At 41.4% G+C, this 21,713-nt stretch overlaps 1 protein-coding gene across 1 annotated transcript in view; it reads left to right on the forward strand.

Moving 5' to 3' along the window:
* Positions 1–21,713, forward strand: part of SLC11A1 (solute carrier family 11 member 1) — a 134,985-nt gene that overhangs the window by 96,022 nt on the left and 17,250 nt on the right. Inside the window, exons 11-13 of the mRNA XM_053698131.1 lie at positions 5,831–5,950; positions 14,549–14,698; positions 14,904–14,977. Of these exons, the coding sequence (XP_053554106.1) occupies positions 5,831–5,950; positions 14,549–14,698; positions 14,904–14,977 (344 nt within the window). The remainder of the gene's footprint in view (positions 1–5,830; positions 5,951–14,548; positions 14,699–14,903; positions 14,978–21,713) is intronic.

Raw genomic sequence — 21,713 nt, forward strand, 5'->3', positions numbered from 1 at the left:
TTAAAGTGACAGTAACGGTTTTATTTTAAAACGTTTTTTGTACTTTGTTATCAAGTTTATGCCTGTTTAACATGTCTGAACTACCAGATAGAATGTGTTCTGAATGTGGGGAAGCCAGAATTCCTATTCATTTAAATAAATGTGATTTATGTGATAATGACAATGATGCCCAAGATGATTCCTCAAGTGAGGGGAGTAAGCATGGTACTGCATCATTCCCTCCTTCGTCTACACGAGTCTTGCCCACTCAGGAGGCCCCTAGTACATCTAGCGCGCCAATACTCCTTACTATGCAACAATTAACGGCTGTAATGGATAATTCTGTCAAAAACATTTTAGCCAAAATGAACACTTATCAGCGTAAGCGCGGCTGCTCTGTTTTAGATACTGAAGAGCATGACGACGCTGATATTAATATTTCTGAAGGGCCCCTAACCCAGTCTGATGGGGCCAGGGAGGTTTTGTCTGAGGGAGAAATTACTGATTCAGGGAACATTTCTCAACAGGCTGAACCTGATGTGATTGCATTTAAATTTAAGTTGGAACATCTCCGCATTCTGCTTAAGGAGGTATTATCCACTCTGGATGATTGTGACAAGTTGGTCATCCCAGAGAAACTATGTAAAATGGACAAGTTCCTAGAGGTGCCGGGGCTCCCAGAAGCTTTTCCTATACCCAAGCGGGTGGCGGACATTGTTAATAAAGAATGGGAAAGGCCCGGTATTCCTTTCGTCCCTCCCCCCATATTTAAAAAATTGTTTCCTATGGTCGACCCCAGAAAGGACTTATGGCAGACAGTCCCCAAGGTCGAGGGAGCGGTTTCCACTTTAAACAAACGCACCACTATACCCATAGAGGATAGTTGTGCTTTCAAAGATCCTATGGATAAAAAATTAGAAGGTTTGCTTAAAAAGATGTTTGTTCAGCAAGGTTACCTTCTACAACCAATTTCATGCATTGTCCCTGTCGCTACAGCCGCATGTTTCTGGTTCGATGATCTGATAAAGGCGGTCGATAGTGATTCTCCTCCTTTTGAGGAGATTATGGACAGAATCAATGCTCTCAAATTGGCTAATTCTTTCACCCTAGACGCCACTTTGCAATTGGCTAGGTTAGCGGCTAAGAATTCTGGGTTTGCTATTGTGGCGCGCAGAGCGCTTTGGTTGAAATCTTGGTCGGCTGATGCGTCTTCCAAGAACAAGCTACTTAACATTCCTTTCAAGGGGAAAACGCTGTTTGGCCCTGACTTGAAAGAGATTATCTCTGATATCACTGGGGGTAAGGGCCACGCCCTTCCTCAGGATCGGCCTTTCAAGGCGAAAAATAAACCTAATTTTCGTCCCTTTCGTAGAAACGGACCAGCACAAGGTGCTACGTCCTCTAAGCAAGAGGGTAATACTTCTCAAGCCAAGCCAGCTTGGAGACCAATGCAAGGCTGGAACAAGGGAAAGCAGGCCAAGAAACCTGCCACTGCTACCAAGACAGCATGAAATGTTGGCCCCCGATCCGGGACCGGATCTGGTGGGGGGCAGACTCTCTCTCTTCGCTCAGGCTTGAGCAAGAGATGTTCTGGATCCTTGGGCGCTAGAAATAGTCTCCCAAGGTTATCTTCTGGAATTCAAGGGACTTCCCCCAAGGGGGAGGTTCCACAGGTCTCAGTTGTCTTCAGACCACATAAAAAGACAGGCATTCTTACATTGTGTAGAAGACCTGTTAAAAATGGGAGTGATTCATCCTGTTCCATTAAGAGAACAAGGGATGGGGTTCTACTCCAATCTGTTCATAGTTCCCAAAAAAGAGGGAACGTTCAGACCAATCTTAGATCTCAAGATCTTAAACAAGTTTCTCAAGGTTCCATCGTTCAAGATGGAAACCATTCGAACTATTCTTCCTTCCATCCAGGAAGGTCAATTCATGACCACGGTGGATTTAAAGGATGCGTATCTACATATTCCTATCCACAAGGAACATCATCGGTTCCTAAGGTTCGCATTCCTGGACAAACATTACCAGTTCGTGGCGCTTCCTTTCGGATTAGCCACTGCTCCAAGGATTTTCACAAAGGTACTAGGGTCCCTTCTAGCTGTGCTAAGACCAAGGGGCATTGCTGTAGTACCTTAATTGGACGACATTCTGATTCAAGCGTCGTCCCTTCCTCAAGCAAAGGCTCACACGGACATTGTCCTGGCCTTTCTCAGATCTCACGGATGGAAAGTGAACGTGGAAAAGAGTTCTCTATCCCCGTCAACAAGGGTTCCCTTCTTGGGAACAATAATAGACTCCTTAGAAATGAGGATTTTTCTGACAGAGGCCAGAAAAACAAAACTTCTAGACTCTTGTCGGATACTTCATTCCGTTCCTCTTCCTTCCATAGCTCAGTGCATGGAAGTGATCGGGTTGATGGTAGCGGCAATGGACATAGTTCCTTTTGCGCGCATTCATCTAAGACCATTACAACTGTGCATGCTCAGTCAGTGGAATGGGGACTATACAGACTTGTCTCCGAAGATACAAGTAAATCAGAGGACCAGAGACTCACTCCGTTGGTGGCTGTCCCTGGACAACCTGTCACAAGGAATGACATTCCGCAGACCAGAGTGGGTCATTGTCACGACCGACGCCAGTCTGATGGGCTGGGGCGCGGTCTGGGGATCCCTGAAAGCTCAGGGTCTTTGGTCTCGGGAAGAATCTCTTCTACCGATAAATATTCTGGAACTGAGAGCGATATTCAATGCTCTCAAGGCTTGGCCTCAGCTAGCGAGGGCCAAGTTCATACGGTTTCAATCAGACAACATGACAACTGTTGCGTACATCAACCATCAGGGGGGAACAAGGAGTTCCCTAGCGATGGAAGAAGTGACCAAAATCATTATATGGGCGGAGTCTCACTCCTGCCACCTGTCTGCTATCCACATCCCAGGAGTGGAAAATTGGGAAGCGGATTTTCTGAGTCGTCAGACATTGCATCCGGGGGAGTGGGAACTCCATCCGGAAATCTTTGCCCAAGTCACTCAGCTGTGGGGCATTCCAGACATGGATCTGATGGCCTCTCGTCAGAACTTCAAAGTTCCTTGCTACGGGTCCAGATCCAGGGATCCCAAGGCGGCTCTAGTGGATGCACTAGTAGCACCTTGGACCTTCAAACTAGCTTATGTGTTCCCGCCGTTTCCTCTCATCCCCAGGCTGGTAGCCAGGATCAATCAGGAGAGGGCGTCGGTGATCTTGATAGCTCCTGCGTGGCCACGCAGGACTTGGTATGCAGATCTGGTGAATATGTCATCGGCTCCACCTTGGAAGCTACCTTTGAGACGAGACCTTCTTGTTCAGGGTCCGTTCGAACATCCGAATCTGGTTTCACTCCAGCTGACTGCTTGGAGATTGAACGCTTGATTTTATCGAAGCGAGGGTTCTCAGATTCTGTTATCGATACTCTTGTTCAGGCCAGAAAGCCTGTAACTAGAAAGATTCACCACAAAATTTGGAAAAAATATATCTGTTGGTGTGAATCTAAAGGATTCCCTTGGGACAAGGTTAAGATTCCTAGGATTCTATCCTTCCTTCAAGAAGGATTGGAAAAAGGATTATCTGCAAGTTCCCTGAAGGGACAGATTTCTGCCTTGTCGGTGTTACTTCACAAAAAACTGGCTGCTGTGCCAGATGTTCAAGCCTTTGTTCAGGCTCTGGTTAGAATTAAGCCTGTTTACAAACCTTTGACTCCTCCCTGGAGTCTCAATTTAGTTCTTTCAGTTCTTCAGGGGGTTCCGTTTGAACCCTTGCATTCCGTTGATATTAAGTTATTATCTTGGAAAGTTTTGTTTTTAGTTGCAATTTCTTCTGCCAGAAGAGTTTCAGAATTATCTGCTCTGCAGTGTTCTCCTCCTTATCTGGTGTTCCATGCAGATAAGGTGGTTTTACGTACTAAACCTGGTTTTCTTCCAAAAGTTGTTTCTAACAAAAACATTAACCAGGAGATTATCGTACCTTCTCTGTGTCCGAAACCAGTTTCAAAGAAGGAACGTTTGTTGCACAATTTGGATGTTGTTCGCGCTCTAAAATTCTATTTAGATGCTACAAAGGATTTTAGACAAACATCTTCCTTGTTTGTTGTTTATTCCGGTAAAAGGAGAGGTCAAAAAGCAACTTCTACCTCTCTCTCTTTTTGGATTAAAAGCATCATCAGATTGGCTTACGAGACTGCCGGACGGCAGCCTCCCGAAAGAATCACAGCTCATTCCACTAGGGCTGTGGCTTCCACATGGGCCTTCAAGAACGAGGCTTCTGTTGATCAGATATGTAGGGCAGCGACTTGGTCTTCACTGCACACTTTTACCAAATTTTACAAGTTTGATACTTTTGCTTCTTCTGAGGCTATTTTTGGGAGAAAGGTTTTGCAAGCCGTGGTGCCTTCCATTTAGGTGACCTGATTTGCTCCCTCCCTTCATCCGTGTCCTAAAGCTTTGGTATTGGTTCCCACAAGTAAGGATGACGCCGTGGACCGGACACACCTATGTTGGAGAAAACAGAATTTATGTTTACCTGATAAATTACTTTCTCCAACGGTGTGTCCGGTCCACGGCCCGCCCTGGTTTTTTTAATCAGGTCTGATAATTTATTTTCTTTAACTACAGTCACCACGGTACCATATGGTTTCTCCTATGCAAATATTCCTCCTTAACGTCGGTCGAATGACTGGGGTAGGCGGAGCCTAGGAGGGATCATGTGACCAGCTTTGCTGGGCTCTTTGCCATTTCCTGTTGGGGAAGAGAATATCCCACAAGTAAGGATGACGCCGTGGACCGGACACACCGTTGGAGAAAGTAATTTATCAGGTAAACATAAATTCTGTTTTCTAATGCTTTCTTTAAATGTAATATTCAAGTTGAATTTTTCTAATAATTTGATTCGAATTATGAAATATTTGAATTCGAAAAATTTGAATCTATATATTTGTAATAGTATTTTTAATGCTCAAATTATGCAATATTTGAAATAGAAACAATAGAATTAATATATATATGTATCTATTATGTATCAATTTACTAAATTCCCTACCACATGAACTATTGAACTTCTTAATAGTATTTGTTAAATCGAATGTCACATTTCGAATGTGGATATTTGATTTCATTATGAACATTCGAAAACGAAAGTAACATTCGATTACTGAATTTTAATGTATTTTCATTCTTATCAACATTCAATTGTCCAAAACGATTGTCTACGGCAGTGTTTTTCAACCAGTGTGCCGTGGCACACTAGTGTGCCGTGAGAGATCCTCAGGTGTGCCACGGCAGACTGACAACAGTGTGACATATTTTTTAAACTTTGCTTGTTTTTTACTCCCAGTGCAGGGGTAGTTTGTAGGAGGCATGGCATAACAGCACAATACATACAGTATGTGTGTGTTTGTGTGTATGTGTATATATATATGCTGTATTAGGCTACAATGTGTGATTTTTTTTAAATTTTGGGATGGTGGTGTGCCACAGGATTTTTTAATGTAAAAAAGTGTGCCACGGCAAAAAAAAGGTTAAAAATCACTGGTCTACGGGACTATTCGTTCTACCAAATGAATGACACTTTCAGCACATTTGCCCATCCCTAAAGTACATAATTGTCTATGCTCTTGTAAGTACTGTAACAAATAATAATAAAACTCTCTCAAAAATCTACATCTGTATCTAGATTCCAATTCTTTGTAAAATATGCTAGAAAATATATAATTTAATCAAAATGATACTAAAAATAGGTCTCTAATGTACTATATATACACACTTGTTTATATTTATTTATATTTATTTTAACATAGGCCTGATTTCTTTCTCTACAGGGAGTAATACTGGGGTGCTTCTTTGGTCCTGCAGCTCTCTATATCTGGGCTGTAGGAATCCTGGCTGCAGGGCAAAGTTCAACAATGACTGGGACCTACGCTGGGCAGTTTGTAATGGAGGTAAAACAGTTAGAAACATGACGTCTTCTTATATCATGTATGACAAAGGTTTCATTTACATAGTTCCTGATAATTAATTATTGGCAGCCATTAAGTGTTAATTTTTAACACTTAACATCCCTCCTCAGTTTAAATAGTACATTCTTTCTTGCTTAGCGCTTCCTAAATATTGGCTGCTGTTTACCATTATTGTCTCCCATTAAAATCGATAGGATCCACTAAACGATAATTTGCACTGCATATACTATCTTTTACCACTGCCATACTTTGCCCAAAACTTATATCTCACAAAAGTAAACAGTAAGGCACTAAGATGGGAAAAACATGTGTGAAAAAAATATTAAAACCATTGTAGTGTTTTTTATTAATCCCTTTGTACGGTGTTTATGGAAAATAATTATTTATCATGTGTAAAATGAACCATCCTGAAATGTTAAACAATCTGAATACCATTTGTATATGGGCATGATGGGTATACTGGGTAACATAGTAGATGAGGTTGAAAAAAGACATTGAGTTCAACCTATACAAATCTTTATATACTTACAATAAAAGCTCTAGTTGAATTTAAATTAATCCCATTGAAAAGGTAACCTATTTAACACAAACAATCATATCTCTGAATTTTGTTTCTAGCCAGAAATGTATCTAAACCATTTTAAAATGTATCTAAGGTATTGGCATTTACTACCTCCTTAGGTAATGAGTTCCACAATATGATTGCTCTTACAATGAAAAAACATTTAAGTTGCTGGGGATTAAATCTCCTTAACTCCACCCTTAAATTATGACCTCTTGTCACAAACAATTTTCCCATATAAACCACCACCTCAAGCGCCTTTTTTCTAGAGAAAACAGACCCAGTTTGGCTAACCTCTCCTCATAGCATAACATTCTCCATTCCCCTTATTAGTTTTAGAAGGGTTATGTGGTCTGAGATTACATGGTGGTGCCGTGTACACAAAGCTAAATAAATATAAATTACAAAACTAGAAATCAAATATTTAGAAAATATAAATGCATATAAATGCAATCTAGCAACAAATATTGTCCCACAAGTGAAGTGCCAAGTGCGGAAGGTAGTTGATAAAAAAAGTCTCATGCATAATAGGAGAGGCAGCTTCTCTTTACAACTCTATATCCAGACATCTAGCTTCTGGAAATACAAACAAATAAAGAGGGTGCCTCATGTGTGTATCAGTAGGTTCCTTACCTCCTTCGATAATATATATGTGTACAGGGTACTCACATTTAGTGGTAGCACCACTTACTGAAGATTCTCAGTGCTCCAGCTCACTGGACCCAGGCTATGGGAAATCCTAAGGCGGCTCGGTTCCCACCGGTAGCAAACAAAGGGTGGTTCACTCAATTAAAAGTAAAGTGCAACTTTTATTAAAACATAAGTAAAACCAGTAAAATCCAAATAGTGATGTTATAGGGGCATCGTATAATATGATCCCCTCATGCAACGTGTTTCTCGGCTTACTTGCTGTTTCATCACGCATGTATCACATAATGCTGTTGCTACCTTAAATATGGTTCCCATCCAGTGGTATCTCACTTGTTAGCACCTCAGCTGTTTCAGTTAGATAATCAAGGATCAAATATCTAACTACACAGACCCCCTTCCATACACATACAGACAGCTTGCTATTTGCATTCAAATTTCAATATCAACAAAATGTTTGACTTGGGTATGCAATTCTGAATCGCATTAAAAGTGACAAAAAATAGGGTAAAGATAAGGTAAAAATAGGGGCGCTATCACAGTGATTATAACTATATAAACCAACAGAACAAAGTGTTTGTGACAGATGTCAACTCTTTACTTTCATCCAGTATCTAAGTCTATATTAATACAGTGTACACAAAAAATGCAAAAACACATATGAACTACACCATATATAGATAGTCCTATCTCTCCTCAGGGTATAAGGCCATTCACTTCCAAGTTATTCTAGAAAAAGAGTAAAGAAGGCGCCACATAGCGTGATTCTGTAAAGTACATCTTATATAGTATACTGGGTATGATACGCTCACATTCGGTGAAGCACTAAAATGTAGTGCAAACTGGCAGACCGGATCCTCAGAGTTGTCCGGTAAAACTCTCCTCTTAACACAGGAAACACAGGTTCTTGTGGTACCTCTTCCTTCACAGTAGATTAGTGTTTTGATTACCTTTTAGATTCCACCTCTCATCACTCACAAATTAATCAAGCCTTCAGCTCCCTAAACCCATATTTTTGTTGAAGCGGATAACGTTTATATGTATCTATGTGAAGAACATTGGAACGTGAAATATTAATATTTTCATGTTAAGTTAGCGCACTTGAGAATATGCGATTGGGTTTCCGTGAGAGTAGGGTGCTCCATTGACTTCCATGGGGGTATACATTAACATGTTTGCAATATGCTAAGTTTGGCTGTTTGCGTGCATCAGGTTAGTGCGCAAGCGAAAACTTTTTACTTTCAACTTGTAATATGAGCACTTACCGACACACACAAAAAGCTTACTTCTATCAGAGATAGCTTGCTTAAATACCGCTCCACTTTAATCTGGCCCATAAAGATCATATGACTTTAAAGACCAATCAAAATCTCAAAAATATCTTAGATACTTCATTTTAAACCTAACCCAGATGGTAAGAAGATAGACTCGCTTTCAGATAATTAACCGTTTGTACATAATACGTTGGTTTACATTATTTTCTTCTCTTTTTTTTTCTTTTTTGTTAAGGTAAAAATTTGTTCCAGTACATATAGTGAAAATATATACTTATTTTGTTTATAAAATATTTGGTATTTGAGTTGTTATACCTCTCTAATTTACAATTTATGTTCTAATAAAGACTGGATATAAAAAGAAAAATCTGAAAACAGAGGTATTTCTGATATGCACACATCACTGATGCCTTCGGTGAAAAATATTTTTTTTATAGTATCAGATAACTGCATGGTGCATCTTTTGTGCACACTTCTTTGCACAAGAACGATTAGATCTCTAGGCGTACTGCACATGCATACTTTTTTCTTCTACAAGATATGACGAGTCCACGGATTTCATCCTTACTTGTGGGATTTATCCTCCTGCTAACAGGAAGTGGCAAAGAGCACCACAGCAGAGCTGTATATATAGCTCCTCCCTTCCCTCCACCTCCAGTCATTCTCTTTGCCTGTGTTAGTAATAGGAAGAGGTAAAGTGAGGTGTTAGTTTTAGATTCTTCAATCAAGAATTTTTTTTATTTTAAAATGGTACGGGCGAGTACTATTTTCCTCAGGGAGAAATCGTCATTCTGGATTCCCAAGAGGAATGGAGACATTATTTTTCTGCCCTGATGTTGATGATCTTAGCAGACGTTATCTAAGATCCATTCTGGTTCCCACAGAGCTTCTGAAGGTAGTGCAAGAAAAATCTTCAGTGTGGAGAACGGTGTCATGCTACAAGCAGCATTGAGGTATGTTTAGTCTTTTATTTCTGAGGAGACTAGTTATATCAGAACTGGCTGACATTATTCCCTACCGGGGAAGAGGTAAGCAGTAGACCTATATGGTTTATGGTGGTACTGAAATTACCGTTTTGTATATTGATTGCTATATGTTATGTGAGTCAATATGGGCTTGACACTGGGAGAGGCAGCTGAGAGACTTTATTTTTATTATTTAAAGGCGTAGTACATTTTTTTCTGAATTTTTTTTGAGTCAATAAATAAGGTTAAAAACAACTATTGTTGCTATTGCTAGTCTGTTTAACATATCTGAACTTGAGGAAACTCCTTATTCTATGTGTTTAGATGCCATTGTGGAACCCCCTCTTACTTTGTGTACCTCTTGTACTGAAAGGGCCTTACAATGTAAAGAGCATATTTTATGTGAAGACAGTGTGCCTAAGGATGATTCTCAGTCTGAAGAGAATCAGGATATGCTGCCTAATTCTCCCCAAGTGTCACAACCTTTAATGCCCACCCAAGCAACGCCGAGTTCCTCAACCACGTCTATTTCTTTTACTCTGCAGGATATGGCTGCAGTTATGTCAACCACCCTTACAGAGGTATTATATAAGTTACCAGTGTTACAGGGTAACTGCAGTAGGACAGGAATCAATGTGAATACTGAGTCCTCTGATGCTTTGTTGGCTATTTCCGATGTACCCTCACAGGGATCTGAGTTGAGGGTCAGGGAACTTTTGTCTGAGGGAGAACTTTCGGAATCGGGAAGTGTGTTACCTCAGACAGATTCGGACACTATATCTTTTAAATTTAAGCTGGAACACCTCCGCCTTTTACTTAGGGAGGTCTTAGCGACTCTGGATGACTGTGACCCTATTACGGTACCACCAGAGAAATTGTGTAAAATGGACAAATATCTAGAAGTACCCGCTTACATTGATGTTTTTCCAGTTCATAAGAGAATCTCGGAGATTATCAAGAAGGAGTGGGACAGACCGGGTATACCGTTCTCTTCTCCTCCTAATTTTAAGAAAATGTATCCCATATCGGACACCGTTCGGGACTCTTGGCAGACAGTCCCTAAGGTGGAGGGAGCTATATCTACCCTGGCTAAGCGTACAACTATTCCTATTGAGGACAGCTGTGCGTTCAAAGACCCTATGGATAAGAAATTGGAGGGTCTTCTAAAAAAGTTATTTATTCATCAGGGTTTCCTTAAGGCTCTCAAGCTGGCTAATTGTTTTATCACAGATACCGCCTTTCAAATTGCTAAGTTGGCGGCTAAGAATGCTGGATTTGCCATTTTAGCGCGTAGAGCGTTATGGTTAAAATCTTGGTCTGCTGATGTGTCATCTAAGTCAAAGCTTTTGGCTATTCCTTTCAAGGGTAAGACCCTATTCGGGCCTGGCTTGAAGGAAATCATTTCTGACATCACTGGAGGTAAGGGTCATCTCCTACCTCAGGATAAGACTGTTAAATGGAGGGGTAAACAGAATCATTTTCGTTCCTTTCAGAACTTTAAAGGAGTACCCTCTTCTTCCTCTTCTTCCGCCAAGCAGGAAGGGAATTTTGCTCAGGCCAAGTCCGTCTAGAGACCCAACCAGGCTTGGAACAAGGGTAAACAACCCAAGAAGCCTGCTGCTACTACCAAGACAGCATGAATGGGTGGCCCCCGATCCGGCACTGGATCTAGTAGGGGGCAGACTTTCTCTCTTTGCCCAGGCTTAGGCAAGAGATGTTCAGGACCCCTGGGCACTGGAAATCGTGACCCACAGGTATCAACTGGAATTCAAAAATTTTCTCCCAAGAGGGAGATTTCTTCTTTCACGATTGTCTGTAGACCAGATAAAGAGAGAGGTGTTCTTACGTTGTGTAAAAGACCTCTCTACTATGGGAGTAATTTGTTCCATTCCAAGACTAGAACAGGGGCAAGGGTTTCACTCAAATCTTTTTGTGGTTCCCAAAAAAGAGGGAACGTTCAGACCCATTTTAGATCTCAAGAGTCTAAACAAGTTTCTCAGAGTCCCATCTTTCAAGATGGAGACTATTCAAACAATTTTACCAATGATCCAGGAGGGTCAATATATGACTACCGTGGACTTGAAGGATGCATACCTTCATATTCCTATCCACAAGGATCATCATCAGTACCTAAGGTTTGCCTTCCTGGACAAACATTTTCAGTTAGTGGCTCTTCCCTTCGGGTTGGCCACAGCACCCAGAATCTTCACGAAGGTTCTAGGGTCCCTTCTGGCGGTTCTCAGGCCGCGGGGCATAGCAGTGGCGCCTTATCTGGACGATATTCTGATTCAGGCGTCGACTTATCTTCTAACAAAATCTCATACAGACACAGTGTTGTCCTTTCTGAGAACTCACGGATGGAAGGTGAATCTAGAAAAAAGTTCACTAATTCCACAGACAAAGGTTCCCTTCTTGGGAACTCTGATAGATTCTATAGCCATGAAGATTTTTCTGACGGAGGTCAGAAAGTCAAAGATTCTAAATACTTGCCGAGCCCTTCAGTCCAATCCTCGGCCATCAGTGGCTCAGTGCATGGAGGTAATTGGATTGATGGTGGCGGCAATGGACATCATTCCGTTTGCTCGATTTCATCTCAGACCACTACAACTGTGCATGCTCAGACAGTGGAATGGGGATTATGCAAATTTATCTCCTCAGATAAATCTGGACCAGGAGAGCAGAGACTCTCTTCTTTGGTGGTTGTCGCCGGATCATCTGTCCCAAGGGATGTGTTTCCGCAGACCCTCGTGGGTGATAGTGACAACGGACGCCAGTCTACTAGGCTGGGGTGCAGTCTGGAATTCCCTGAAGGCTCAGGGTGTATGGATACAGGTGGAGTCTCTACTTCCAATCAATATTCTGGAATTGAGAGCAATATTCAATGCGCTTCAAGCGTGGCCTCAGTTGGCTTCGGCCAAATTCATCAGATTCCAATCGGACAACATCACGACTGTGGCTTACATCAATCATCAGGGAGGAACGAGGAGTTCCTTAGCGATGACAGAAGTATCCAAGATAATTCAATTGGCGGAGGCCCACTCTTGTTATCTGTCAGCAATCTACATCCCAGGAGTGGACAACTGGGAAGCGGACTTTTTAAGCCGACAGGCCTTTCATCTGGGGGAGTGGGAACTCCATCCGGAGGTCTTTGCCTTTCTGATTCTCCAATGGGGCAGACCGTAATTGGATCTGATGGCGTCTCAACAGAATGCCAAGCTCCCAAGATACGGATCCAGGTCGAGGGATCCTCAGGCCAAACTGATAGATGCCTTGGCATTGCCTTGGTCATTCAACCTAGCTTATGTGTTTCCGCCGTTTCCTCTCCTTCCCTGGGTGATTGCTCGGATCAAACAGGAGAGAGCTTCAGTAATTCTAATTGCGCCTGCGTGGCAACTCAGGACTTGGTATGCAGATCTAGTGGACATGTCCTCTCTGCCTCCGTGGAAACTTCCAGTGAGACAGTAACTTCTCATTCAAGGTCCTTTCCAACATCCAAATCTAATTTCTCTGCAGCTGACTGCTTGGAGATTGAACACTTGATTTTTATCTAAGCGGGGATTCTCTGATTCGGTCATTGATACTTTGATTCAGGCACGTAAGCCTGTCACTAGAAAGATCTATCATAAGATGTGGCGTAAATATCTTTTTTGGTGTGAATCCAAGGGCTACTCATGGAGTAAAGTTAGGATTCCCAGGATTCTGTCTGTTCTCCAAGAAGGATTGGAGAAAGGGTTATCAGCGAGTTCCTTAAAGGGACAAATTTCTGCTTTGTCAATTTTACTACACAAACGTTTGGCAGATGTTCCAGACATTCAGCCCTTTTGTCAGGCTCTGACTAGAATCAAGCCTGTGTTTAGACCAATTGCTCCACCCTGGAGTTTGAATTTAGTTCTTAATGTTCTTTAAGGGGTTCCGTTTGAACCCATGCATTCCATAGATATTAAGTTGTTATCTTGGAAAGTTTTGTTTTTGGTTGCTATCTCTTCTGCTCATAGAGTTTCTGAGCTTTCATCATTACAATGTGATTCGCCTTATCTTATCTTCCATGCTGATTAGGTGGTTTTACGTACCAAACCTGGTTTCCTTCCTAAGGTTGCTTCTAATAAAAATATTAATCAGGAAATTGTTGTTCCTTCATTATGTCCTAACCCTTCTTCTAAGAAGGAGCGTATGTTGCATAACCTGGACGTGGTCCGTGCCCTGAAGTTTTACTTGCAGGCGACTAAGGATTTCCGTCAATCATCTTCATTATTCATTGTTTTTTCTGGAAAGCGTAGGGGTCAGAAAGCTACGGCTACCTCTCATCCGCCTGGCGTATGAGACTGCTGGACAGCAGCCTCCTGAAAGAATTATGGCTCAGTCTACTAGGGCTGTGGCTTCCTCATGGGCATTTAAAAACGATGCTTCTGTTGAACAGATTTGCAAGGCGGCAACTTGGTCGTCTCTTCACACTTTTTCCAAATTTTACAAATTTGATACTTTTGCTTCTTCTGAGGCTGGTTTTGGGAGAAAGGTTCTTCAAGCAGTGGTGCCTTCCATTTAGGTCCCTGTCTTGTCCCTCCCTTTCATCCGTGTCCTGTAGCTTTGGTATTGTATCCCACAAGTAAGCATGAAATCCGTGGACTCGTCATATCTTGTAGAAGAAAAGGAAATTTATGCTTACCTGATAATTTTATTTCTTCTATGATATGACGATTCCACGGCCCTGCCTGTCATTTTTAAGACAGGTATATATTTTATATTTTTTGTTAAACTTCAGTCACCTCTGCACCTTTGGCTTTTCCTTTCTCTTCCTAACTTCGGTCGAATGACGTGAGGTGGAGGGAAGGGAGGAGCTATATATACAGCTCTGCTGTGGTACTCTTTGCAACTTCCTGTTAGCAGGAGGATAAATCCCACAAGTAAGGATGAAATCCGTGGACTCGTCATATCGTAGAAGAAATAAATTTATCAGGTAAGCATAAAATTCTTTTTTTTTAGGTTTCCAAAACCTCTCCTGCTAATTTATTAAAACATTCACAAATACGCCATGCCTCGATATCTGTGATTTTTTAATATGAATTTTGAAAAGTGTTTACCTATCCATACATGAAGAAAAGTTATCCAAATAGTTAATTTTCTTTCTCCTCAGGGTTTTCTGAATTTGAAATGGTCAAGATTCTACCGAGTACTTTTTACCAGATCATGCGCCATCATACCCACTGTATTTGTGGCTGCATTTAAAGATGTTGAGCACCTAACAGGGATGAATGATTTCCTTAACGTACTACAGAGTATCTTGGTAAGGATGCTACAAAGATGTCAAAAATTTCAAATCGTACTGTTTTGTTATAAGTTCTAATTAATTTAATTAGCTGGACATTTGTATGTGTGTTGTAAATAGTTATATATATACCGCATATATAGTGTATTTATTGAATGTAATTATACAGTATTTAAAAAGTTTTTCTTTCCTATTCTGTAATCAACAACTTCTTTCCTTATAGCTTCCCTTTGCACTACTTCCCATTCTGACATTCACCAGCATGCCTACAGTGATGAAGGACTTTGCAAATGGAATGTAAGTATACTCAAGGGTGTGTGACAGTCAGATGTGTTAGTTCGAGTGACAGTAAAGTCAAAATTAAACTTTTATGGTTTAAATAGAATATGCAATTTTAAACAAATTTTCATTTTACTTCCATTATTACATTTGCTTTGTTTCTCTTTGTATCCTTTGTTGAAAAGTAAGTCTAGGTAGGTTTATAGAAGCTCAGAAACGTGCATGCGTCTTTAGTACTCTATAGCAGCAGTGTAAGAATTTATAACGCTGCTATGTTACATAAAATGTTTCAAAACACTGCTGCCATAGAGTAATAAAGACACGTGCACACTCCTGAGCCTATGAGGCTCCTTAGATTTACTTTTTCAACAAAGGATACCAAAGAGAACAAAGCAAATTTGATAATAGAAGTAAACTGGAAAGTTGTTGAAAACTGATGGAACCATAAAATATTTCAGCAATACTAAGCTATGCTATTTTAAGAGTAGTAGATGAATGATAAAATGAGATATATGAATTATAGTATAATTAAGCTGTTTTCAAATGCAAATAGTTGTGTTGTTTACCAATAATAGACAGTATTATGTATTACAGTGACACATCAACATGCACTAAAGTGAGAAATAGCTTTGTATCCATAACCGACAAATGTATAGTATTGAAAGATATAGAAGTTAATTAAAAGACAAATCTGTATGTGCTGCTGTTTCTCATATAGTTTATCTTGTGAGGAGTAGATTTGTATCGTACAGCTCGTAGCTCAGTGAGAGGTAGCTGTGCATAGAAAGCTTTGTAGAGATGGATCTTTCTATTAAAATAAGTAGAATATTGATAGACTGAGAAATAGCTGTGTATATCCTAAAGGGCATATTAGTCATAAGTGCAGTTAGTAGTAGAGTGAGAGGGAGCTATTCATAAGTAGCTTTGTGAGAGGTAGCAGTGTATATTATAAGGAAAAGCAGTGTTGAAACATAGATGTCCATGGGGCAAGAGAGGGAAGATGCTCTTCACCATAGTTTGTGCATAGGTCTATTGTCTGATCCTGAGATAGCTAGTAAAGGAATAAACACAAAGTCCGAAGCTGCAGTTAAAAAATCCTTGTTCCTACTGAGGCCCGCTTAAAATGTAATACCACCTTACCTAAACTGACAATCCAACTCTGCAAGCTAAAAGCAGACCTCTCTCATTCCTATTCCCCTGTCATAAACGACGAAATAGTCAAGATTTCGAAACAAATCCAAACTTTAGAACTTAAAAAGACGCATAATTTGTTGGAAAAGTTTTAAAAAATCTACTACCATCAGGGCAATAAAGCCTCCACACTTCTAGCCTCCAAACTCAGACATCGAACAGCCCAAGCCAGAATTATGTCCATACAGTCCCCTCTAGGGGTTAATGTCACCGCCCCTGTGGACATTGGAAACTCATTTAAACAATACTATTCAGCCCTATACAATATAGAATCTAATTTAGAGATCCCAGCCGGCACTCCGGAGGACAACTCTATGTTCCTTAACTCTCTCTCTCTCCCCTCACTTTCCAGAGAGGCCATACCCTCCCTCACTGCCCCAATAACTATCGAGGAAATCATCCAAAACCTGAAATTAGGTAAGGCCCCGGGCCCTGATAGCTTTTCAGCTAGATTTTACAAAACTTTCCTTCCCCTCATAGCCCCTATTCTTTGCAGATTCTTCCAGGAGATATTCTCTGGCTCCTCTTTTAAAGCAGAATTCCTGGAAGCGGTTATAATTACAATCTTGAAACCCGGTAAACCTCCTGACCTTTGCAGCAGCTACCATCCCATTTCATTAATAAACACTGACACCAAAATATACGCCAAACTATTAGCAGTTAGAGCTGCGAAAATAATCTCCCCTCTCATAGCCAACAATCAAGTGGGATTTATCCCAGATAGAGAGGGCTCGGATGCAACCAGATGAATCCTAGACGTATTGTATACAGCAGCTAGGAACCCGGCTCCCTTCCTGGCCCTGTCACTTGATGCCGAAAAGGCGTTTGACAGGGTCAGGTGGGAATACTTATGGGAAACCCTGAGAACCTTTCAATTCCCCTCTACTTTTATCTCGGCGGTTAAAGCCCTTTACAACGAGCCCTCGGCCATGGTGCGCAGAGTTGGGTTTCAATCTCCCAAGTTCACGATCTCGAATGGCACTAGGCAGGGCTGCCCTTTATCCCCCCTTCTGTTCGCTTTGGCCATAGAGCCCCTCGCCCAATCCATCAGGTGTAATCCTAAAGTTGGAGGTCTCCCCATAGGTACTCACACTCATAAAATCTCCCTTTATGCAGATGACGTTACCCTGTTTCTGACAGCTCCTAAGGATTCCCTCCCCGCAGTGTTCACCGCCCTACAACAGTTTGGTCACCTGAGCTTTTATAAGTGTTTATAAATGTTGCCAAAACTGAGACCCTGCCCATAAACTTCTCCCCTGACGTCCTCAACCCCCTACAGACTGCATACTACTTCCAATGGAAAACCACTTCTCTTAAGATCTTAGGGATTCATCTTGGCCCAGACCCCACTCGAGGTTATAGCTCAAAACTATTCAGATAGACTCTCTGAGTTCAGAAAGCTCCTTGAGTCCTGGGAATTCAGGGAGATTTCTTGGACCGGACGCATCGCTGCGATCAAGATGTCCTTTCTCCCCAAGATCACATACCTCTTCAGATCCATCCCATATAATATTCCCAGGGCGCTCCTTAATAGATATCAAAGTCTGATCACTACATATGTTTGGGGGGATCGTAGGCCCAGAACTTCCAGACACACTTTGGAAAAACCGATTTCACAGGGAGGCCTAGCTTTACCAAACATAATTACCTACTATAATGCAGCCAGATTGTCGCATATCCTTCTCTGGAATGCTCCTGACAGACAGCTCAGCTGGTTTACTCTTGAGTCCTCCTTGCTTCCCCCTGAACTAAATCTTTCTGACCTACTTTGGATACCTCTCCACCACAGACATGACATTGACTCCATACACCCCATCTTCAAACAGGCACTACAGTTCTGGGATCAGATCAAACACAACCCAGCTATCACCCCTTACCCTTCCCCTTTACTCACAATTTCTGCCACACTGTTCTGTCTACCAGACTCTCATCCTGACTTATGGCCACAACTACGAACACTACTTGTGACAGACTTTTACGAAAATGACTCCTGGCTTTCTCATCCCGCAATTTGTATTAAATTCCACCTCCCTCCTAGACTTAGTTTCGAAGGATATCAACTGAGCACACGTCTACGTACCTGGGGCTACCCGAAAAGATCATTACGATCTAAGACAGTGTGGGAGAGGGCTTGGCAGGAGGCCCATAACCTTAAACATCCTCTCTCTTTCCACTACAATCTCCTCACTAACTCCCTATCCCCTCATAAAATACCACAACATCATGCTTGGGAAAGAGAAATTGGGTTCACTGTAACACTAGACGTCTGGCATGTCAGAATCATGACTACCAAGAAGCTCCTTCATTGCGCCACACTTTGGGAGCTTCACTACAAAGTTCTAGTCCATTGGCACCTAGTCCCTGTTACATTGCATAGGATTTACCAGTCGCATCTCCCTAGTTGCTGGAGAAACTGCAAAATGAATGGGTCAACACTACACATATGTTGGACCTGCCCAGTCATCCAACCGCTATGGAGGGAAATATACACACTCCTCCAATCACTTGGCCTCACCCCTCCATACACCCCAGAGGTAGCTCTCCTTCATATGCCAATGCCTAACCTTACCCCCTCGGGGGAAGCCCTTACAATTTATATCCTCATGCCCACGAAACTCGCGCTTGCCAGAGCTTGGAAAGAGGAAAGATCCCCTTCTCTCTCACAAGTGCTCTCCATGGTTCACTTTGTCGGACAAATGGAACAGTATTCGTATAAGGTCCTAGATAAAGTGGACTCATTCCATGCAATATGGTCCCCTTGGATCACAAAATTCCCTAAATGGGATTCAAGCCCCAAATCCCCACAGTGAAGCGCTATCCCCCTCCCCCCCCCCTCCTCCTTCCCTTTTTTTTTTTTTCACCTCCCTTCCTTTTTCCCCCTCGCACCCCCCCTCTTCCCCCGAACCCACCCCACATCTCCGTATTGCTCTACTCTCTTAACTTGGAAATACCGGTATTATCTCACCATTTCTTGCAGCCACAGCTACTTGCCATCCTCTCCCTATTATCCCCCTATGAAAAAGAGACTATTAACTCTATACACTCTGCTTACTACCAACTTTCATTCTTAAAAAGTTTTTTTTACATGTTTAATACATGAGATTATTGTTGATCTATGTACACTCGCCCCAAAGGCATTATTATGTTATCATGAAGATTATCTCAATAAAATTTTTTTTTATTCAAAACAAAAATCCTTGTTACATGTACATTACAAACAAGCCCTTAGTGTCCAAAGCTCTCCGTCATAGGGGTACTTGTAGCTAGTAAAGGAACCCTTATTCAGTCCCATGAAACTTGGAGGGGCACATGACCCTTCATTTGAAAGAGAAGAGGACTCATAATATCTTTATTTCAGCCAAAAGTTAAGCCATGTGTTTCCTTTTTTAACCATGAAATCATTTCACTCTTTAAATATTGCAATATTATAACCCATTGCACATCAGGTTTATAGAACTGAAAATGTAAGTGTGCTATCAAACTGCACCTTTCAATAAAAATGAAATCTATTTATCCATGAAAGGAAGATGACTTCTCTTTAAAATGAGGGTTAACATGACCCTCTAATATCAAATGGTTAAAGGTTCAGTATAGTCCAAAACAAACTTTCATTATTAAGATAGGGCATGTCATTTTAAACAATTTTCAAATATACATCTATCGCCAATTTTGCTTTGTACTCTTGGTATTCTTAGTTGAAAGCTAAACCTAGGAGGTTCATATGGTAATTTCTAAGCCCTTGAAGGCCGCCTCTCATCTCAGGGAATTTTGACAACTTTTCACCACTAAAGGGTGTTAGTTCGTGTGTTTCATATAGATAACACTGTGCTCATGCACATGGAGTTCCTAGGAGCCAGCACTGATTGGCTAAAATGCAAGTCTGTAAAGAGCACTACGATAAGGGGACAGTCTGCAGAGACTTAAATGCAAGGTAATCACAGAGGTAAAAAGTGTATTAATATAACTGTGTTGGTTATGCAAAACTGGGGAATGGGTAATAAAGGGATTATCTATCTTTTTAAACAATAAATATTCTGGTGTAGACTGTCCCTTTAATGAAAAATGGTGAATGTGTACTACACATTATATACAGTGTAAAGATAAAATGCAGGAAAACTGCACCCTCTCTTACAAACATAAACCAACACACTGACACATTAGAAGGACCAGGGTCTCTTTATATCACTTTATACAAGTGTCTATATGATATCCTATATCTTGTGATAAAATGCTTTAAATAGAAATATACTGTATTATTATGATCTTGGTATTTTGTTTCCTCCCACACTTATAAATGGGAGGTAGCTGTGTAACCTACAGTGAGTGTCATAGGGAGGGGTGGCTGTGCATCTTATTATGAGCAGCAGATGTGTATAATACAAGTATCATAGTGAGAGGTACTGTGTGTCCTATAGTGAGCAGCAGTGTGAAAAGCAATTGTTTTACTTAGATTCAGTGTAGTAGTGTAGGAACCCTACAGTCATTAGCAGAGCAAAAGGTAGGTAGCTGTATATCTCTCTGTAAGTTGCAGAATGGAAAGTACTATGCATCTAAAACTGAGCAGCAGCGTAGTGTGAGAGGTAGATGTGTATACAGGGAGTATCAGACTGAGGTAGCTGTGTATACAGGGAGTGCAGAATTATTAGGCAAATGAGTATTTTGACCACATCATCCTCTTTATGCATGTTGTCTTACTCCAAGCTGTATAGGCTCGAAAGCCTACTACCAATTAAGCATATTAGGTGATGTGCATCTCTGTAATGAGAAGGGGTGTGGTCTAATGACATCAACACCCTATATCAGGTGTGCATAATTATTAGGCAACTTCCTTTCCTTTGGCAAAATGGGTCAAAAGAAGGACTTGACAGGCTCAGAAAAGTCAAAAATAGTGAGATATCTTGCAGAGGGATGCAGCACTCTTAAAATTGCAAAGCTTCTGAAGCGTGATCATCGAACAATCAAGCGTTTCATTCAAAATAGTCAACAGGGTCGCAAGAAGCGTGTGGAAAAACCAAGGCGCAAAATAACTACCCATGAACTGAGAAAAGTCAAGCGTGCAGCTGCCAAGATGCCACTTGCCACCAGTTTGGCCATATTTCAGAGCTGCAACATCACTGGAGTGCCCAAAAGCACAAGGTGTGCAATACTCAGAGACATGGCCAAGGTAAGAAAGGCTGAAAGACGACCACCACTGAACAAGACACACAAGCTGAAACGTCAAGACTGGGCCAAGAAATATCTCAAGACTGATTTTTCTAAGGTTTTATGGACTGATGAAATGAGAGTGAGTCTTGATGGGCCCGATGGATGGGCCCGTGGCTGGATTGGTAAAGGGCAGAGAGCTCCAGTCCGACTCAGACGCCAGCAAGGTGGAGGTGGAGTACTGGTTTGGGCTGGTATCATCAAAGATGAGCTTGTGGGGCCTTTTCGGGTTGAGGATGGAGTCAAGCTCAACTCCCAGTCCTACTGCCAGTTTCTGGAAGACACCTTCTTCAAGCAGTGGTACAGGAAGAAGTCTGCATCCTTCAAGAAAAACATGATTTTCATGCAGGACAATGCTCCA

The sequence above is a fragment of the Bombina bombina genome, chromosome 1 (genome assembly GCF_027579735.1).
Source record: "Bombina bombina isolate aBomBom1 chromosome 1, aBomBom1.pri, whole genome shotgun sequence".
Taxonomy (NCBI): Eukaryota; Metazoa; Chordata; class Amphibia; order Anura; family Bombinatoridae; genus Bombina; species Bombina bombina.